The 19,336-nt window shown below is 44.7% G+C and overlaps 1 protein-coding gene across 9 annotated transcripts in view; it reads right to left on the bottom strand.

Annotated features, from left to right (window-relative positions):
• Positions 1 to 19,336, bottom strand: part of SYTL3 (synaptotagmin like 3) — an 86,079-nt gene that overhangs the window by 65,756 nt on the left and 987 nt on the right. For 6 of the 9 annotated variants that reach the window (XM_024748009.1, XM_024748011.1, XM_024748012.1 and 3 more), the window contains exons 1-3: positions 13,670 to 13,732; positions 3,231 to 3,860; positions 966 to 1,184 (exon numbers count right to left, since the gene is read on the bottom strand). In XM_024748009.1, coding sequence (XP_024603777.1) covers positions 966 to 1,184; positions 3,231 to 3,340 — 329 coding nt within the window. In that variant the 5' untranslated portion in view covers positions 3,341 to 3,860; positions 13,670 to 13,732. Of the gene's footprint in view, positions 1 to 965; positions 1,185 to 3,230; positions 3,861 to 13,669; positions 13,733 to 19,336 lie in introns of those variants that run through there. The other 3 variants (XM_024748010.1, XM_024748017.1, XM_024748016.1) reach the window with 3 other exon arrangements.

The raw sequence follows: 19,336 nt of genomic DNA, 5'->3' as shown, positions 1-19,336 counted from the left end.
GGGGGTGGGGGGGGTGGAGCTTAGGAACAAGGAAATCTGGTTGAACAACCTGCCTTCCAATGACTGACTGAAATACATTAAGCCTTGCAAAGGGATGGGAAATTTAAGGAGATTAATATCAGGATATGCCCATAGACACAATCCTTCCGATTTAGGGGGAGAGAAGACCCAGCTGCTGTGCCCACACTGTGTAAGCACCTCTCACAGTCTTAGCCCCCGGGGCACTCACGCATCTACAGCAATATTGACAAGTTGTTTTCCAATCTCAGTCTCTGACTCCTCTCCTACATTCACACCAGAGAACATAGCTACCTCTCGTAAGTTCTGTGACGTCCTTGTGCATGCCACCCCACGAGAGGCAGAAACACCCCCCGTGTTTCCAAGGGACTGGCGACCAGCCTACTCGTGCTTCGAACGGCGTGAGATCAAGCCACAGATATTCTTTATCATTTTCAAAAATGCCAATTCCATGTTTAAAATATTTTAAAACCTCACAACATCAAAAGATTAGAATGTAGATTCCCGCTATCACTAACAGAAAGCATACCCGTTTCTTTAGTAGAGCATCCAATACAGGTCAGCTTGCCTCCTTCAAAAAGGCCTTAATAAAGCTGCACAGGACGCTCTAATATTCTCTGTGTTACAATTCACTCCACATTTCCTCAAAGAGATAAATTAAGCTCTAAGAAAACTAACAAAATGAACCAGTTAAGAAATTGAAAGGAATCTTAACTCCTACGTTAACTGATCCCCAGCCATTACAAACAAACTTTTGTAAATTAGAAAAAAAAAACTTTTTTCATATAACAAAATGCACTTTTGAATTACGATAACTTCCACTTCTAGAAAGGCAGCTCCATATTAAGCACTCGGCAAACATTTCCCGATCAAGTTTGAGGAGCGACAGCCGTCTTTGTCAACAGTTTGTCCTGCACCATCTCTGAGGCTCCCCGGCCCATCCTCACCTGTCCTCAAAGCACACGGTGCACTTCCAGGCGCGGGTCATCCTCAGGAACACTCGGCACTTGGCACACACGCGGTGGCTGCAGCCCTGGCACACGGCCCCCCGGTTCAGCAGGAGCCCCAGGGCCTGCCGGCAGCGGGCACAGGACTTCTCTTTGTACTCCTGGCTCCCGCTCTTTGAGCCTTTCCACCTGAGATGCTGCAAGTGTGTCTTCAGTTTCCTGTGGCCCAGAGAGTTAAATGATAAGAAGCAATTGAGTGGAAGGACAGATGCCAGCCAAATTCCTACATGGCAAGGGCCCCAACAGCACCACCCATGGCGAGAAAGAGGGGGCTTTGGCATCCAGCACCCCCGGGTTCCAACACGGCTGTGTGAACCAGGATCTCTTGCGACGTCTCGGAGCAGAGGCTCAGAGGTTTTCTCGACTGTGCAAGCCTTACCTCCCAGGGTTGCTGTGAGGATTAAATGGCAAAGCATAAACACTATGGCTGGCTAGGTTCATCCCTCTGTGCCCAAAGGGCATTATAACATAAAGCAAGGACAGTGAAAGAAGAGGAAAAATGCAGAAAATGGCATCAATTCTAAAATGCAAGGCAGGGAATGACCTATAAATGTACAGTATACATGCCTGCTATTGTCTTAAGTTCCCCAATAAAGTTATTTAGCTGATGCTATGCTTTTTTCAATGGAATAAATTTAAAAAAAATTTTTTTTTATTGGAGTAAAATTCCTTTACAATGTTGTGTTTAGTTTCTGCTGTACAATGAAGTGAATAAGCTATATGTGTACCTATATCCCCTTCCCTCTTGAACCTCCAGCCCCGCCTTTCTCCCACATCTAGGTCATCACAGAGCACCAAGCTGAGCTCCCTCGATGCTATGCTTTTGCTACTGTTTTTTATGGGTGGTCAGTTACTTTCAGTCCCTATTTCCCCAGGACAATAGCCCTAGTACAAAGGGACATTACATTGGACCCCAGAGGGTATCATTAGCCAGAATACTCTTCTATGAAATGTCTCTGTTACTTACTTTTATTATTTTTTTTAAATTTTTATTTATTTATTTTTATTTTTAATTATGTGGGATCTTCCCGGACCAGGGATTGAACCCGTGTCCCCTGCGTTGGCAGGCGGATTCTTAACTGCGCCACCAGGGAAGCCCTACTGTTACTTACTTTTAGAAAAGAGAAGCTAACCCCAAGAAACAAGCTTACATCCAACTTTCAGGATTTGCTCTAGAATCAGTACCCTTTGTAACAAACCTTTTACCACAGTATCCATGTTACTTTGTTGATATTCAAAACGATGCTTCTAAATCACCGTAAGATCTTGAATCATCAAAGAAAAATCAATTTTGTTCAGTGTATTTTTTTAGTGGAATAAAGTATAAGTACACTTAGAGAGCTTTGGGATAACAGAGGAGGGTAGAAAAAGAACATTGTACCTTCTAGTTAACCAGAAATTTTCATTCCTTCCTCAGACATTTGGTGGTCCAAAGTTTTATTTTATATGTTTATTTTTCCTGGCAGACTCTGAAGGAGTTCTGCCATTAAAAACAAAGCAAAACCAAAAAGCCTATTCCATTTACTTATCCTCTAGACCTCACGCTCTCCATAAACATCGATCGGTAAACAAAGCATCACCATATTAAAGATGGATCTTGACAGCTAACCACGGACACCGCCCAGCCCTGCTTTGTTAAGTGTTAAACTAACGTCCAACAGCCCGCGGAGCTCAGAGAGAGGAAAGAGGCTCTCTGCTAACAGATCAGTCGGCGAGCAGGCTGGGCAGGTTTCCCCTTCCCTCAAAGCCAGCTGGGAAGCAAAAGAGAGAAAAGAAAAGGACAGGAATGGATTCCAGCAGCTTTGCTGTTTCTATGCTGCTTTCTTTGTGCCTTTGGTTACCACCAAAAATAATTTAGGAAAACCCTTAGCCGGAGGTCTTTCCCTTGAAGGGCGTATGAGAAGCCTGAAAGCTTCCCTTGAATTATTCCTGCCAAGTAGGCAAATGGACAAGCTGACAGACAGCAAACTTATCACAAAAAAAGGCATTATTTTAAAGGAAAAACAAAAGGCATTCTTTCCCTTACCATCCCCGAAGCTTAGTGACACGGCAAAGGTCACCTCCCCCATAGCCCTTCATTCCGACTCTTGTCAGACAAGAAGCTGAGTAGGCAGCAAGCAGCAATACGCCAGGTAGAAGCAGCTTCCAAGCAGAAAAAGCCAAAAAAAAAGAAAGAATCCCACCCACTAAATGACAGCAGCATACCGTATCCTTTCCTCCTCGATGTTTCGAACCTCCCGGTCCCGGTACAGGACCTGGAGGATCACCTCGCGTTCTGATCCCCGGAGGGACTTCAGGCTGACTTCTTGGGCCATTTCTGTCTCTTCTTAGACCCACGCTGAGGTTCTACTCCGTGGCCTTGCGCTCCTGTCCCGCGGATGAGCACAGAGAGTCCAGTGAGAGCCCCACGTGCTTTTGAAAGCAATCCCTCTCCTATTTCATTGGCAGCTGTGTTGCTTGTGGCTCTTTTTTTTCCTTCTTTTTACTGTGTCACACTCCTCAGGAGAAGGACGTTCCAAGAGGCCGTCCCTCGGTTGGGATGGTCGCTCCCAGAGCCTCATGCCACCTGGGGAGCCTTTTCCCTGGGTCCTGCCGCAGCCTCTGATATCCGACTAAGAAAAAAGCATATCTTTTTTTCTGAGGTTTTGCCAGAGATTGTTATAAATTATGCAGGGCCCCCTGCAGATAATTTCTGCAAAGCAGAAGTAATCCCCAATCTGAGGGAATTTACGAAGAGCAGTGAGAAGCGTATCAACGACTTACAGAAGTCAACCTTCCCCTTCATATGTTTACAGGTAGCAGCAACGATGGTTAAAAGCCCAGCCAGTTCAATACCTGTAGAAAAGACAATAAAAATGGCATCATTTTTCCTGGCTGATGTACCTATACTGCAGCATGAATCCAGAAGAGACAAAATGCTCTACACAGACAGATCTCTACATTTTCTGCCATGATGATAACGTAAGATTTTAAATTTTATTAAATTGGCCTTCTCGTGTTTCTAAAAGCCTCAAACTTACACACTTGAATTTTTCTAATATGAATTCTGTACCTTGAGTGATTAGAGGCATACAGGTCTATCTTTAACATACATCATCCTAATCGAAAGTACATTAGAACAACCAAGTTCTCAACTGCTCACTGTAATTTTTACAGTTAACTTCAAGACTCAAAAAGAAACTGTTTAATCAATTAAGGATGTATAAAGGGATATCACCACAACCTCAATCTACCCATTATCTATGGTCTTTAATGGTTTTCAGTGGCTGCCTTATGCCCAGGGCCTTGTTTCTGGTTAATGCTAGTTGCCAGGTTCTGCATACGTTCCTCCTACTTTCTTTTGCCATCAGTGACGTTGGACACACATCACCTTCAATCTGTTCTTCCCCCCAACCAAGAGGATGGCATTGAATTGATAAAGCACTGGATAGATGCATGTCAGTGAAAAGCAGGAAATGCAGCTCTAATTGATGCACTTTCTAGAATGCCATTTTGTTATCAAATCTACATGAATTCCTTAGTAATAAGACTTCCTTTCAATTCTTTAGAAGCTAAACTCCCTTTGTTCGGCTGCAACAGAAATGCACATTATATTAATTTATGATTCATAGCAAATCAATGAATGAGAAGTTAAGAGAACCCTAAGGAATCATTTCTTTAAGCACAGATTCTTAATCTTTGGTCATCTGGTGAAGCTTCTGTATTTAAGTGCATAAAATAAAATACATTATTACAAAGGAAATCGATGATACTGAAATTTTTAAAGATTATAACATAGTAATAGATGGGTCCATTGACGCATGAAATCTAGCAGTGATCTAACAACTAATTTCAGAGTAGTGATGGTTGTAAACAATGTTTTCAGATATCTGCAACATACAATGTGGCATAAAAATATCTGTGATTTCTATTTGTGGCAGTCACCAGTCCTGCTAGTTCTACTGTGGTTCAGTGCCTGTACTCATAATTGCAGGAAATGCTAAATTTTAGTTACGGGTTAATGAAAACAATGATGTAAAATTTTTTCATGTCCAAGGTCATGGACCTACAGGCTAAGGACCCCTGGCTTAAGGGATTCTCTGTCAGTTTCTCTATTGTAGGATAAAGTTAAAATATGTGGCCCACCCAAATTGCAGAGGTTGCATGAGAAGTAGGAAAGCCCAGGGCTGCCAGGAGACGCTCCTGGCCTCTGGTCTCCAGCCAAGCAGTCCCAAGTGCCTGCTCCCAAAAGGTGTCCTATGTAGACGGTGGGGAAATGACAGGGACAGACAGGGACAAGGACTTGGGGCTCCAGCCCCACCGGAGTCGAAGCCACATCCTTCCTTGGGCCCGCGTTTCCAGATGAATAGACGGAGTTCCCCAAGGCTCTGAGTCTCTGGGAAAGAGGAAAGTGCTGGGGCTTCCCTGGTGGCACAGTGGTTGGGAGTCCGCCTGCCGATGCAGGGGACACGGGTTCGTGCCCCGGTCCGGGAAGATCCCACATGCCGTGGAGCGGCTGGGCCCGTGAGCCATGGCCGCTGAGCCTGTGCGTCCGGAGCCTGTGCTCCGCAACGGGAGAGGCCACAGCAGTGAGAGGCCCGGGTACCACAAAAAAAAAAGAGGAGAGTGCTGGGAAACAGCGTGTAATCAAGTGCTAAGTGGTAAAGTGCAAACTAGCCACTGTGTCACCAACGTCATAAGCCTATTTCTTCTAAACACGCCCTCGGTTCTTCCTGCTTTTTTCTTATTTTAACCTATTAACCATACTACTAGGCCAACCATACTACTATCCTGTTTGTCTGATTCGCCAAGTGTTTTAAATGAAGATTTTTGCAGTTGTTTCAAAACATGTGATCTGTGCACTGAGCTTTCTCTCCATGTGGCCTTTGGACTCTGCTGTCCAGCAGAAGCAGCGCAGCCCTGGGCTGGAAGAGAGTGCTCCTGCAGTACTCAGTGTTCACTCCTTCAGGGGGAAAGGCCCTACCCATTCCAGAAATGCAGGATTCGGTTACTTAAAAACACTACTGTTCTCTACCAAACGCATGTCTGTGGCTTCAGAGAGCCGTCTGCAGGGAGGAGTAGGCGCTTCCTCCCCCTAGTGGCCATCCACTGCTATTTACAGAAAAGTGAAATTGAGTTCGTTTCCAGCATCCATCCATCATCCATTCACTCAGTAAATGTTGATAAAGCACCCACGTGCCAGGCACTGTTCAGGTGCTTAGGATACAGGACTTAATGACTGGTAATTTATACTCTATCCTACTTTTCACAAGAAGATGATGTAGCTCACAATAAAAGCACAGAGAGGACGATTAAAGTCAGAGAAACAGCAACCAGAGCGAAAAGGGGCCGGCAATTTCTACCGGGAACCTGCAGTGAAACAGTCACTGTACTTGAGCATTAGCTGTACCTCTGACCTTCCTAGTAACCAAGGCAAAACAAAACAGAACGAAACAAAACCCAAAATCAAAGTGGTGTACATAGTTCTGATAAATCGAAAGAAAACAAGGGCATTCTTGAGGTGTAAAGGGCATGGACCAAAAAGGCAATCAATTATCTGAGCAGTGGTTTGGCAGAAGATGCAAAACTGTGCTTCACGTATCATCATTATATTGATTTCAGATTAACTAAGGATCGAGCACCAGATTACAGTTCATTGAAAGCCTTTCAAACACACAGCAAAACACGGTGCTCTCTGGTGCTCCAAGTTGATACAGGGATAAAGCTTAGACGAAGCATCACCCCAGGATCATTCATTTCAAGATTTAACAGAAAGCCTAGGAGGGTGTTTTCTCCTAGGTCTGGGTGTGCCGTGTTTCTCTCTCTGAGTTTTTATTCTCGACTTTGAGAGATTTTGACTCTGGTTTCTATAAACCTTCAGTCATCCAAGCACGTGGTTGATAACTACTATGAGTAAATCCTTCTTTTTTAGGTTTTTAAATTTTAATTAATTAATTTTTGGCTGTGTTGGGTCTTTGTTGCTGCGTGCAGGCTTTCTCTAGCTGCGGTGAGCAGGGGTTAATCTTGGGGGCGGTGCGCGGGCTTCTCATTGCACAGGCTTCTCTTGTTGCAGAGCGCCGGCTCTAGGCGCGCGGGCTTCAGTAGTTGCGGCACGTGGGTTCAGTAGTTGTGGCTCGTGGGCTCTAGAGCGCAGGCTCAGTAGTTGTGGTGCACGGGCTTAGTTGCTCCGCAGCATGTGGGATCTTCCCAGACCAGGGATCAAACCCGTGTCCCCTGCATTGGCAGGCGGATTCTTAACCACTGCGCCACCAGGGAAGTCCCTATTATTGTTTTGAAATGTACTTTTTTCCTTTAACTTGGAGGACCTGTGTCCAGATCCTCTCTACACAAGGGTGACTTTTTGAACTGATGCTATCAGTACTGGTAATTTATACTCTATCCTACTTTTCACAAGAAGATGATGTAGTACTGATCAGTACTGCATAGAGCATCACCCCAGGATCATTCATTTCAAGTTTTAACAGAAACTTAGGAGGATGTTTTCTCTTTGGTTACCAGGGTCCTCCTAGTGTCCCAACTGGCTTGGTGGCTTAGACATTTCACACGTTTGAGCCACAGGTGCTTCATCTTATTTGGATTTGTTCAGGCTTTTTCAGTAGGGGCAGTACCATGCTTCCCTCTAGATATTTGTGGGGTGCTTTTGGTTGTCACAGTGACAAAAAGTTACCTTGCATTCCCATACAAATGTTGGCTATCTTACCAGATAATTCAACTAGGAAAAAAGTATAATTTTCTGATAATAGAATTTAACTCATAGAAACACAAAGTATATTTTGCAGGGTTTTCACATACTCTGAGCTTTCCAGAATGCAACTATTATGTAAATTGAAGAAAGACTGTACTTGGTTTCATTTAGAACTTTAACAAAAATTGTTTATCATTTCAGAGCGTTGCATCACCAAGGGCAGCATGGCTTGTAGCATTTGAATCACTAATGCCATAATACTGGTAATGGTCTGCATTTGTAGATGTTCTGGTCAATGTGATTCTATGTATGCGAACATTTGACAACTTCACTGTGTCTTCTAATGCAGTTTACATACATGAGTACATATTATATTCTTATAATTTACTGCCCCTTTATTTCTCCTTTTATAACAGTAATGATGCATTGTTGTTGTTATTGGTGTAGGTAAATTATATTATACATGAATTCCAATTCCAGATAGCAAAAGGTGAACTACAAAATATTTCCTATAAAGGGTGAGCATTGGGTCCTTGGGGTTTAAGAACCACTGAACTAGAGAATCCAATGATTTCTCAGGTCGCTTACAAATTAAACTGTGTATATCATTCTCTTGTTCATTTTTCAACATATTATTGGGTTTTAGGAGAATGGGGTGGGGAAATTAGAGGACTGGTCAGTTGTTTTTATTGTTTTAAGCTGTGTTGGGGTTTTAGTTTGATTGTAAATTTGCTTATGCAATTCCAGGCAGGCCTGATTTCCAGGTTCTAACTGAGAGCTCAGAGTTTCTCTTTCAACAGCAATCATCCAAGTTATTTCAACGGCATCTTTTCAATCCTCTTGAACAGAACCTGGAGTTCTTTCTGCACTTTATCCCTGGTAGGCTGGCATTTGAATTCCTCTAAGTTTTACATCAACAGCCAAATTGGAGATTTTACTCTGTAATCCACCTGTCAAATCACTCAAACCCAATTCACTAAAACTAATCTTCGCCTATAGTGTATTTATCCAAGACAAGGTGCCCCAGACTTATGGCAATGATTTACTTATTTTTTTTTAACTATTTATTTATTTATTTTTAGTGAACTTTTTCCTAGTCAAGAGAGGTTTCTAGGGTGGCAGATGGAGCTAATTAGCCAGCAGCATGCACCCATGGTAAATACCAAGAAAGTAAGAGAGAAGTCCATCCACCGGGCGGCCTTAGCAAGCTAAGGTCCATCTTTACAGATTCCATTTCTGGTCACCGACGCTAGCAGGAAACTAGAAGCCACCCTGGATTATTTTTCATATTCTTCAAAACATGGATAAAACAAGTAGACTTCTCTGTTGGATGCTTTGATCTCGCTGATGTTTTTGAGTCAAAAAATGGAGATTGTAAAAGAATTCTATGAGATCTATTAAAATCAGTTGGCGTGTTCCTTGCCTTATGCTGGGATGAGGGAGCGAGGTGTGAGCATGGCATCTGTAACACAAAGTGGGTAACAGGAGCAACTGATGGGGTCCAGAACTGGCTGTGTCCATTAGCCTGCAGCCGACCAGTGGGAACAGGAGTGACAGCACTGAATGGATGGTGAGTAAGAAGGAGACTGGTGACCGGAGAGGACAGGAAAATCTTCATGGCTGAGCCCGGGAGAAGAAAAGGAGCTGGTCTGAGGAAGGAGAGGAACATCTCTAGGGTGAGGGACAGTCCACTGAGCAAGGATGAGGTGGGAATATGTCACTCCTCCCCCAGGAAAGGAGCTCAGGGTCTCCACCGCCTACACGTGAGTTCTAAACTGCGAAACGGCCTTTCGCACCCTCACTGATCTGGCCTCCTCCCTACTCCTCCATCCTTAATTCCCGCAGAATGCTGCAATGCTCCCGAATTAGACACATCTGAGACTGCTCCCTGAACACATCATGCACTTTTCTTTTTCCGTGCATTCACTCCTGCTCTTGCCTCTCCCTACCAAAATCTAATTTCCTCGGAGGCAGTGAGGGGAACAGTCCGCAAAGCAGGATTTGGAGCCTCACTGGCTGAGTGAGTAGCTCTTCTCTGCCCCTTACTGACTGCTGAGATGCTGGGCAAGTTACCTAAGCCCCTTGGGATTTAATTGCCTTGCCCATAAAGTAGAGAGAATGACAACACCCACTTCCTAGAGTTGCTCTGAGGATTAAATGTGCTGTTACCCGTAAAGTACTTAGATCACGGTGGTGAGCATATAATAAGCCGTTGACAAATGTTAACTGTGGTAGTAGTAATAGTACCATCATCGTCATTATTATTATTAATCTTCCAAGGTCCAGATTAATTGCTAACTAATTCAGGAACTTTCTCCTTATTTACAAGCACAGTAAATCGCTTCTTCATTATGACCCCGTTTCCCTTTGTGTATTTTTCTATCATGACTCGGACTTCTTTCTGTCTGATTCAAGTGTCCTTCTAGTGGTCCCATTGGTTTTTAGTGACCCCTCATCACCCAGCAAATGGGTCCTTAATGTTTCGCTGGGGTTGAGAAACCCAGTGAATATTGTAACATGCGGGTTTACTTGCCAAAGCAGCAAGCACGAATTCGAGTAGAGCGGGAAGGAAGGACAGTCAGGTGAGCAAATAACACTCATCTCAGAAAGCTCCAGGCTTCAGACATCTGGAAAGCATCGGGAAATCTGAGTCATTTCAAATCTGAGAAGCACACAAAAAGGTATTTTAGTTTAATGATCTCATGCAGAAATTTACAATCTCATAGCTTGAATAATGAAATCTCCCAGATCCGGTTTTTCTATGATGATGTTTAGTCACTCTCTCACGCACCCAACAAATTCTTAAATTGTGTTTTTGTCCCAAGAACTGGAATCAGGCTCTGTCCTCACCCACATGGAGCTGAGTCTAGCCCTCAACCTCCTTTCTCAATTGCATTTTTGTACATTTGAAACGGTGGCTGCCCTTTGTTTTACAGTATCCCATCTACCAGTCTAATTTTATCTAACAATTAAATAATAAATAAAACCTACATCAAAGCACCACTTTGAAGGAAAAAGTCTCCCAGAGCCACCTGGAGAAGCACTTCACAGCAAACTATCCCATCTCAGCATAGGTTTGGGTGTCAGACAACCTGGGATCAAACCCCAATTCTGGAATCATCTGGGTACAGCCCTAGAGCAACAGCTGGAACAAAGCAAGCAGCACTCAGAACTCGTCCTCTCTCCTCCCCCTCCGCCCCTTCAGGAAGGTCCCAAAGCAGGACTCAAGCCATTCCTCTGGGACCGATAGGGACTGAGACAGCAGGGGCCCCTCCTAAAGCCAGCACAGTGTTTCAGTCCGCGTATATCCGTCTTGCTGGTAGCCGGTCGTGCTGTGTCCCGGTGGAACTTTGCATCCAGACCAACGCGGTTTGGTGATGAGTGCATTGATCCACAGCGCTGATTTCATTGGTCCTTGTGTGTGCCAGGCATGTGCCACGGATTGAGGATATAAAATAAGTAGGAGCCGGTCTCTGCGTTCAAAAAGCTCGCACTCCAGCCAGAAAATGGACATGCGAACGAATAAGTTACGACATGGTAGGATGAGTATAAACACATAAGGATCTACAGAGGAGGCCGCTGAGAGGAAGGCGTGATTCACTGCATATGGAGAGAGCAGAAATGGCTGGGGGCAGGGGAGGGGGCACGGAAAGAGTCCCAGGGGAGAAACGTGTGGGACCCCTTTTGCCAGGGGAAAGGAACATCCAAACGTGTCTGTTTTAAAAATTTTTTTGGCCGAGCGGCTTGCGGGATCTCAGTTCCCCGACCAGGGATCGAACCCGCGTCCCCTGAAGTGGAAGCGCGGAGTTGTAACCCCTGGACCTCCAGGGAAGTCGCTAAACACGTGTGAGTTTTGAAACCACGCTTGCTTGCTTTCCTCAGCCTAACAGCCAATTGACTTCGGCTTTTTAGATCTGATGAGGGGGAAAAGTACAAGAAACGTGGAACTGAGGGCGAGAAGAGAAAAGGAGGACAGGAAAGGAAACGCTCTTTATCTGCAGGCCGTCCCCAAGTCCTTTCATCTAAATGTCTACCACCTCTGAGCAGCTGGTCATCACATCAAAGGAACGAAAGCACCACCCCCTGCCTGTGATGGAGGGAAATGCGGCAAATCAGGCGACATGCCTGACATGCCTGCGTGTGAACACGACTGTCATCGCCACCCAGACTTTCAAGGCAAACTAGAGACCGTGCCCAAGGCTGAAAGTCACAGCCGAGCGAGGCTCACAGCCCCCGTCGCTTCAGAGACCGCACCCTCCGCTGCTGTGTTTCACCACAGCTGTTTCCTTGAGAAGCTGCAGTTTTTTCCGAAGACAGCCACAATACTTTCTGCCCCGAATGCAGGGGAAAAGTTGAGGGACTACGCAGACCTTGCAGCTTCACCTGAAAATGTCATCTCTTTTTTGCACATGGACTTTCCTTACGGACGCCTGGAACAGCCGCAAGGACCACCAGTCCGTCCTCCTAAGAAAGGAGCGGAACGCGAGGCGGCTCTTGGGTCTGTGGTTCCAGCTCAAGGCTTGATGGGCTCCTTTTTGCAAAGGTGAGACAACTCGCCTGTGTGTCCCTCAGGAACTGTGACGTGGAAAGAGAGACAAGCCTTTGCAAATTCTTCGTCTCTCTGGTCACCGAACCAGAGGTGGTTTTCCAGGAAGCCGGTGACCTTGGGCTTCTCGCCCCTTCATTTGCAATTCCTGATCTTGTATTTGTTTTCTTAAAGTCTCCAGACATCATATAAGCTTCAGGTCCCTCAAAACTCTGTCCTTAATGTATGACGTTGTGTGTTCGTGGGTTTAAGCCTAGAAAACTTGACACCTACAAGAGACAGGAGAAGGCGGAAAGGGTGCGCCTTCTGGAAGGTTCCTGCATTCACTGTGGAGTCTATCCTTTCTCATTCACACAGACATCTTGCCACCAAAAATAACCCCCAAATGCCTTTTTAGAATCAAAGTTAAACACTGAAATAGAAATCCATGGTATTTCAGGCTTAAACTTGACCTTTTCTCATGGAAAGGTAAAAAGATGAGAATTAATATTATCATATTGTTACATACAGGAGGCACTACCCATAATTATTGCTACACTTTTTTTGTACCACCCGCTACTGTTTATTGACATTTGGCACTTACTCTGGACCAGACAGTTTGACAAGTTCTTTACACACACAATCTCAGTCCTCGTTGCAACCTTATGGTGAAAGGATACCCATTTTACAGACGAGGAGAGTGAGGCTTGCAGCAATTAAGTAATCTACCTAAAGTCACACTCTAATCTGGGTCTGTTTAACTCCAAAGTCTTATGCTTTGTTTAGACAGGAAAGTTAAGAACATAGAATCTTCTACTATCTTGGCTAAATAACCTTTTTCTATACCAATTCTAACGTCTCAGTAGATACTTAATATCTAACATGCATTTTCTTCTCATAATCTCTCCTCTTGTCAGGAAATTCTGTTTGGGGGTTAAGGAGGCTGAATTGCAAGACATTTAAATTAGACCCCGGCTAACTTAATTTTAAAATTACATTTATGTTCCACCTCCAAACTAAAGATTATGGGGGATCAAAAAATTGGAATCTGTGAAGTTGATTCAGAGCCAAACAATAATAAACTGTATGTATAAGAATTTACAAACCAAAAAGGAAATCAAACAACACTCTCTACCCCCACAGAAAAAATCCACACCATATAGCTTTCGGGTAGTGTTCTTTGCTTTAGTTTGGTTTAGTTTTTTAACTAACTCTAAAGTATTCCTCCTTTCCATTCAAATCATTCTTATCCTACATTTAAAATGTATGCTATTCAATAAAATTACAAGTTATCCTTTGTCTGATATATCATTCCTTTTATTTCCTACATTTTCAAAGCCATTAGTTTAAGAGAAGTTATATAAACTGTAATCTCTATCCACCCCACCCTTAAAACAAGCTGCCCGAAGGGCTGGACTCAGGTGCTCAGCCTACCTTTGCCTCAGCTTCAAGAGGGGAGACCAGGGGAGCTCGTTCTGGAGAAGGAAGTCAATTTTTCTTCATGCTAGAACAATTGACGTATTTCTCTTTCCTTCCTGTCGGGCAGGCGGGCCCTGAGGGCCTCTGTGGCTACTAACCCCCACTCGCCAAGGACCCCGGGGCTAAGCCACGTGAAACCACACCCAGGCGCTCTTGTACGCCAACAGTGTATGTTTTTTGGTGGAGGAAAGACCACACTGGTGCTACTGCAATGTTTCACCCAGACCAAAGAAACCCCCAAAGAGCCTAGAGGCTTCCATTAGTCAAACGTTCCCACGTTTGCAAGGGGTTTCTCCATTGACCTCAAGTGTAAATGACTAATGTAATGACATCTCAAACACAGCTGTTAACTCAAGAGTTGATTTATAACAAGACTGGCACGGACTTTTGGGGGGTAAATTTCACTGAAGAATAGCGTACGTATGGAATATGATACAGATCATAAGCACAGCTTGATAAATTCTCCCGAAGTGAACGTACCCCTATGAAAAACAAAACTTAAACAGCGTCTCGGGAGCCCCTCATAGGCCTTCCAGTTACACCTTTCCCCCCCAAAGGTAACGACTAGCCTGACCTTTAACATCATTCATTAGTCCTCCCGATTCTGCACTTTGTGTAAATGGAATCATACGATATTAACAATTTTGGGGCCTGGCTTCCGCTGTTCAGCGTTTATGAGATTCATACTATTGCATGTAGTTATCGTTTGTTCATTCTCATCGCGGTGTTGTATTTCATTGTATGAACAGATTAAAACATTTGTTTATGGTACTGTTGATGGACATTTGTGCTATTTATAATTTTGGGCTGTTATGAATAGTGTTGCTACAAACGCTTGGGTGAATATTTGCATACGTGTCTGCTGGTTATGTGTCCGGGAGTGGAATTGCTAGTCACAGGTTAGGTGTACGTTCAACCTTAGCAAATGTTGCCACACAGTCTTCCAAAGCTGTCGAACTAATTTATATCCTTTACTGGCAACAAGTTCCGGGGGCTCCACATCCTCCCAAACACTTGATATTGTCTGCCTTTCTTATTTTATCCATTCTGGTGGGTGTATAGTGGTATCACATTATGGTTTCAATTTTCATTTCCCTGATGTATAGAGAAGCTGAGCAATTTGGCATCTTTTTATATGTTTATTGATCATTTGGATATCTGCTTTGATGTAGGACCTGTTCATGTCTTTTGCCTGTTTTGCTATTGGGTTATCTTTCTGTTATTGATTTGTAGAAGTTCTTTATATATTCAGGATATGAGTCCTTTGTCAGATATTTATATCACAGATATCTTCTCCCTCTCAGTGGACTTGTCTTTTTTCCCCCTTAACTGTCTCTTTTGAGGATCTCAGACTCACTCTCCAGGGTGAACTAGTATAAACTCTAATTGAGAGACTATGATTCAGGCACGTCAGTTGATGACCAAGATTAAGGCATGCTGTGTGGCCTTGGGAATCACTAGATCTCTCCAAATACTCCTGGGCCTCGGCTTCCTCAGCTGTAAGTGAGATTCACTTTGATCATCCCTTCGGCTCTTCGGTTCTGAGATCTCATTCTTCTGTGGCCTAAGGATGCCCACCTGAGATGGGGAAATTCCATCAGGTGAGAAGCAGGGGTGGGGCAGGAGGATTAACATGACAGGAGGGAAGAGTGAATTAAGAGGGCTGGCTTTTAAGGGCTTCCCTGGTGGCGCAGTGGTTGAGAGTCCACCTGCCGATGCAGGGGACACGGGTTCGTGCCCCGGTCTGGGAAGGTCCCACATGCCGCAGAGCGGCTGGGCCCGTGAGCCATGGCCGCTGAGCCTGCGCGTCCGCGGCCTGTGCTCTGCAACGGGAGTAGGCCACAACGCTGAGAGGCCCGCATATCGCCAAAAAAAAACAAAAAAGAGGGCTGGCTTTGGGGTGAGACAGACCTGAGTCACCTTGAGCAAACCACTTGGCCCCTCTGAGCTTGTTTCCTGGGGAGGGTCACAGGCTTCTCTCTTAGGTTACAGTTCATTCAACGCATTCACAAATATTTATTGTGTACCTACTACGTCAGGCACTGTCACAGTGATCGTGGTCTAGGACCCACGGCCTAAGAAGATCCTTAATAAGTAACAAGCGCTGTTTCCTTAGGAGTAGTGCTACTATTTTGCAGCATAAGATAGTAAGTGGATCCATTTAGGAGTATTTGGAAGAAAATGTTTTTAGAATGAGGGTATCCTAGACTAATTATTTCCAAAGTAGGTGTATTACTTTGCCAAGGCTGCTGCAACAAATACCACAGACTGTGTGGCTTAAACAATGGAAATTTATTTTCTCACAATTCTGGAGTCTAGAAGTTCAAGATCAAGGTATTTCCAGGATTGGTTTTCTCCCGAGGCCTTGCTCCTTGGCCTGTTGATGGCTATCTTATCTCTATGTCTTCACTTGATTTCTCTGTACCTTTCTGTGTCCTATTCCCTTCTTATAAGGACATCAGTCGTATTGGATTAGGTCCACCCTAAGGACCCCATTTTAACCTAATTACCTATTTTAAGACCCTAAATAGGTCTCTAAATACACCTATTTCCAAATATAGAAGGTCACATTCGAAGCACTTGGGGTTAGGGCTGCAACATATGAATCTGGGGAGAGACACGATTCAGCCCATAACAGTAGGATATACTAAGAAAACATTAGAACTTCTTTTTATATTTATTTTCAAAAAGATAAAACTTAAACTTTATTAATATTAAATAAATGGATTTGTAGTTTAACATATCACAGTTGAAATAAACATACTTTTGAGTTACCCGCTCAAAAATTATTCATGCTACATGGGCACGATTACAGAAGTTTGGAGACCACTGACCTAAGGCCTCAGGCTACAGTGGACAGCAGGGGAGAGCTGGCAAAGATAGAAGGTACCTGGGTGTTGAAACTGAATGGGTAGAAATAGATCACATCTGAAACTGAAGTGAGGTGACACAGGGCTGGCCTGGGGATTAGACCAGAGTAGCAGTGGAAGGGGAGAGTGGTCAGGTTGATGAATGGGCGGGAGTCTGGCAAAGAGAGCGTGAACATGGTATCAATAAATCACCAAGGGAAGCCTTCAGAATGCTGTGTGTGGCAGGTTGTAGCATCCTTCTCCCATAAGTGTGCCTGCCCTATAAACCCAGGTCAGCCGAGAGACTTGCTCTGGACGAAGAAGTGTGCGCACTTACCAGCGGCACCTTCCAGCCAGCACTGGGGCCACTGTCCCCTCCCCCTTCCCTCTCCCTCACTGACTTTGGAGTAAGCCTGCTCCATCAGCCTGGTCCCCGCCGATGCGTGGAGAACACACCGGGCAGAGCCACAGCAGACCCTTGATGGTCATGTAGCGTGAGTAACAAATACACATTTGTTGTTGTCAGCCACCAAGAGTCTAGGGTCGTTGGTTTCTTCAGCTAACCTAGCCTATGCTGACTGATGGAGTGTGTGTGTTTTTTTCATATACACGGAACTGATAAACTATTTGATAACTACCACAGTGTGAAATGATTGGTCAGAAGAAATGCCCACTGGTGGCTCTGCTATGCCCCGAATTATCCTTTAGTTGTTGGATCTTGGGATGAGGTCCCAGGGAAGGGGCAGGGGTGGGCAGGACTGGAAGGAAGAGGGAGCCTAGGGGTTCAGAGCAACAGCCATTCCCAGTTGGTACAGAGGTATTTCAGTCCCACTGTGCCCGTGCTTCCCAGCTGACAGCAGACCTAAATATAGGCACTTCTTAGCCAATCTCGTTAGCATGTACTTCTCAGCACAGGACTCTCACTTTACATCTGTGTCAGCCTCTCCATTACAACGTTACGTTCCTCACACTTGAGTGTTTTGCAATCGCCATCATCACCATCGGCATCTTCCTCCTCCTCATCATTAGTGACTCAGCCTGACTCCACGGTACATCTCAGTAACACTCCTAGGCACAGGGAGAGGAAGGAAAACGCGAACATCCCCAGGACTGGATTTGGATGGCAAATGGCTGCAGAGCATAGACAGCACTGGGAGACCCAACTGTGGCTGTGGATATCACTTGTTGAGGTGGCAGGGCTATGGTTATTTGGCCCACACTCGCTAAATAAGGCATTGACAACAACAATCCTTATTTCTAAGGAGTGTATTTAAGAGACTCGACTCGAAGAAAGAAAGCACACAACATCTGCCAACTTATGGCTAAGCCCCAAATTGAAAAGCAAATCCAAGATCCACTCCACTTACTCGCTGCACAGAAACCTAAACGTTATCCTAAAATATGGCTAAATTCGGGAGATTCACGAGCAGCTCTGGGTCAGCGTGTTTATACTCCAGGACTTCTCATGGACATTCATTCTTTGCAGAGTCGGGGTGCTGGAATGGCAGCTAGTCAGCGGCCAAATGCCACAGTGATTTTAAATTCCTTAGCCCTGCAGAGTGCGCATCAATCGGGCAGAAGACAAGCCCTGCACTGCATCTTTCCAAGCACTACAACATCACTGAGCCTAGAGAGTTCAAATCCGCCCATGGACAGAAATAAGTTTTTCAAGTTTTTCCATCAAGGCCGTATCCTAGTCAACTCTGTAGCTTCCACTCCAGCTCAGAGGCTGCAGCAAAGTGAGTGTCACTGTCATGTGTGTTGAATAAGTGAACAAATAGTTCTGAAGATAAACAGACCAACTTATCCATTTCTGGGGCAGACTCAATATAACTATGGCATGTATTATGATCATTTAATGAATGTTCTTTGATAGTTAAAATTGGAGAGTGGTACCCGATGCAGATAAGCTAAAGTCATGTAAAATTTTTTTAAATTCACATTTACATGTTTTCTGTTGATTTATGCCCATGCTGGTGATTTTCAGTCACAGTATAACTTAAGATCTAAGCATTACTAATGCACTATCCCAGCAGCCATTCAGGACACTCATTTGAATTAGGAAATTCTTAAAAGGTTATGGAACAATTTAGAAACGATGTCCCAAACCTCACTCAGAATTGTTCCCTCTTGCTTTGCACATAATTCTAACACACTTAGCTAGTGGGCCCCCGGGGCCACCCGAGGAGAGCAGAAGAAAATTAGAAGAGGGCGAAAGGGCCCCTGATTGGGTCGGGAGTGTGGTGCTGCTGAGGGGCTGGAACTGGGGTCTAGTGATGGAGAAGGACACCTGACAAGGGATCTTGGGATCTTAGGTGAAGCTGGGAATGTGAGGAAGACAAAACAAAGAAATGCCAGACTTAGAATCCCATGTAGACTGAGGCTGGAGGCTGAAACACTGGAACAGGTGAATCGAAGCCAGATAACAGGAAGGGAACAAAGCTCAAAAGGCAGAGTTCAGAATCTGAGAAGCAGAAACCAGGTGTGAGAGGGCAGCCAGTTCCCACCCAGCAGGTCCCCTTGCTCAAGCCAGGTGTCCAGGGCAGGGCAGCCTTGTGTCTTTCACCCTCTCCCCCTCCCCCTTTCCCAGGAGGCAGGCGATTGCCTCTTCCTCCACTCCCAGTTCTCTGCAACTGGGTGTGAGGCAGAACTAATGTGTGGGGAAAATCATTCATTCAATAAGTTTTCATTGTGCACCTACCATGCGCCAGGTACAATGGAAGGGGCAGGGGACACATTAGTGAATAAAACGGATTCTGCCAGCATGGAACTC

Source organism: Neophocaena asiaeorientalis, unplaced genomic scaffold (genome assembly GCF_003031525.2).
Source record: "Neophocaena asiaeorientalis asiaeorientalis breed wild unplaced genomic scaffold, Neophocaena_asiaeorientalis_V1.1 scaffold123, whole genome shotgun sequence".
Classification (NCBI taxonomy): Eukaryota; Metazoa; Chordata; class Mammalia; order Artiodactyla; family Phocoenidae; genus Neophocaena; species Neophocaena asiaeorientalis.
This window is presented reverse-complemented; position numbering and strand designations above follow the sequence as displayed.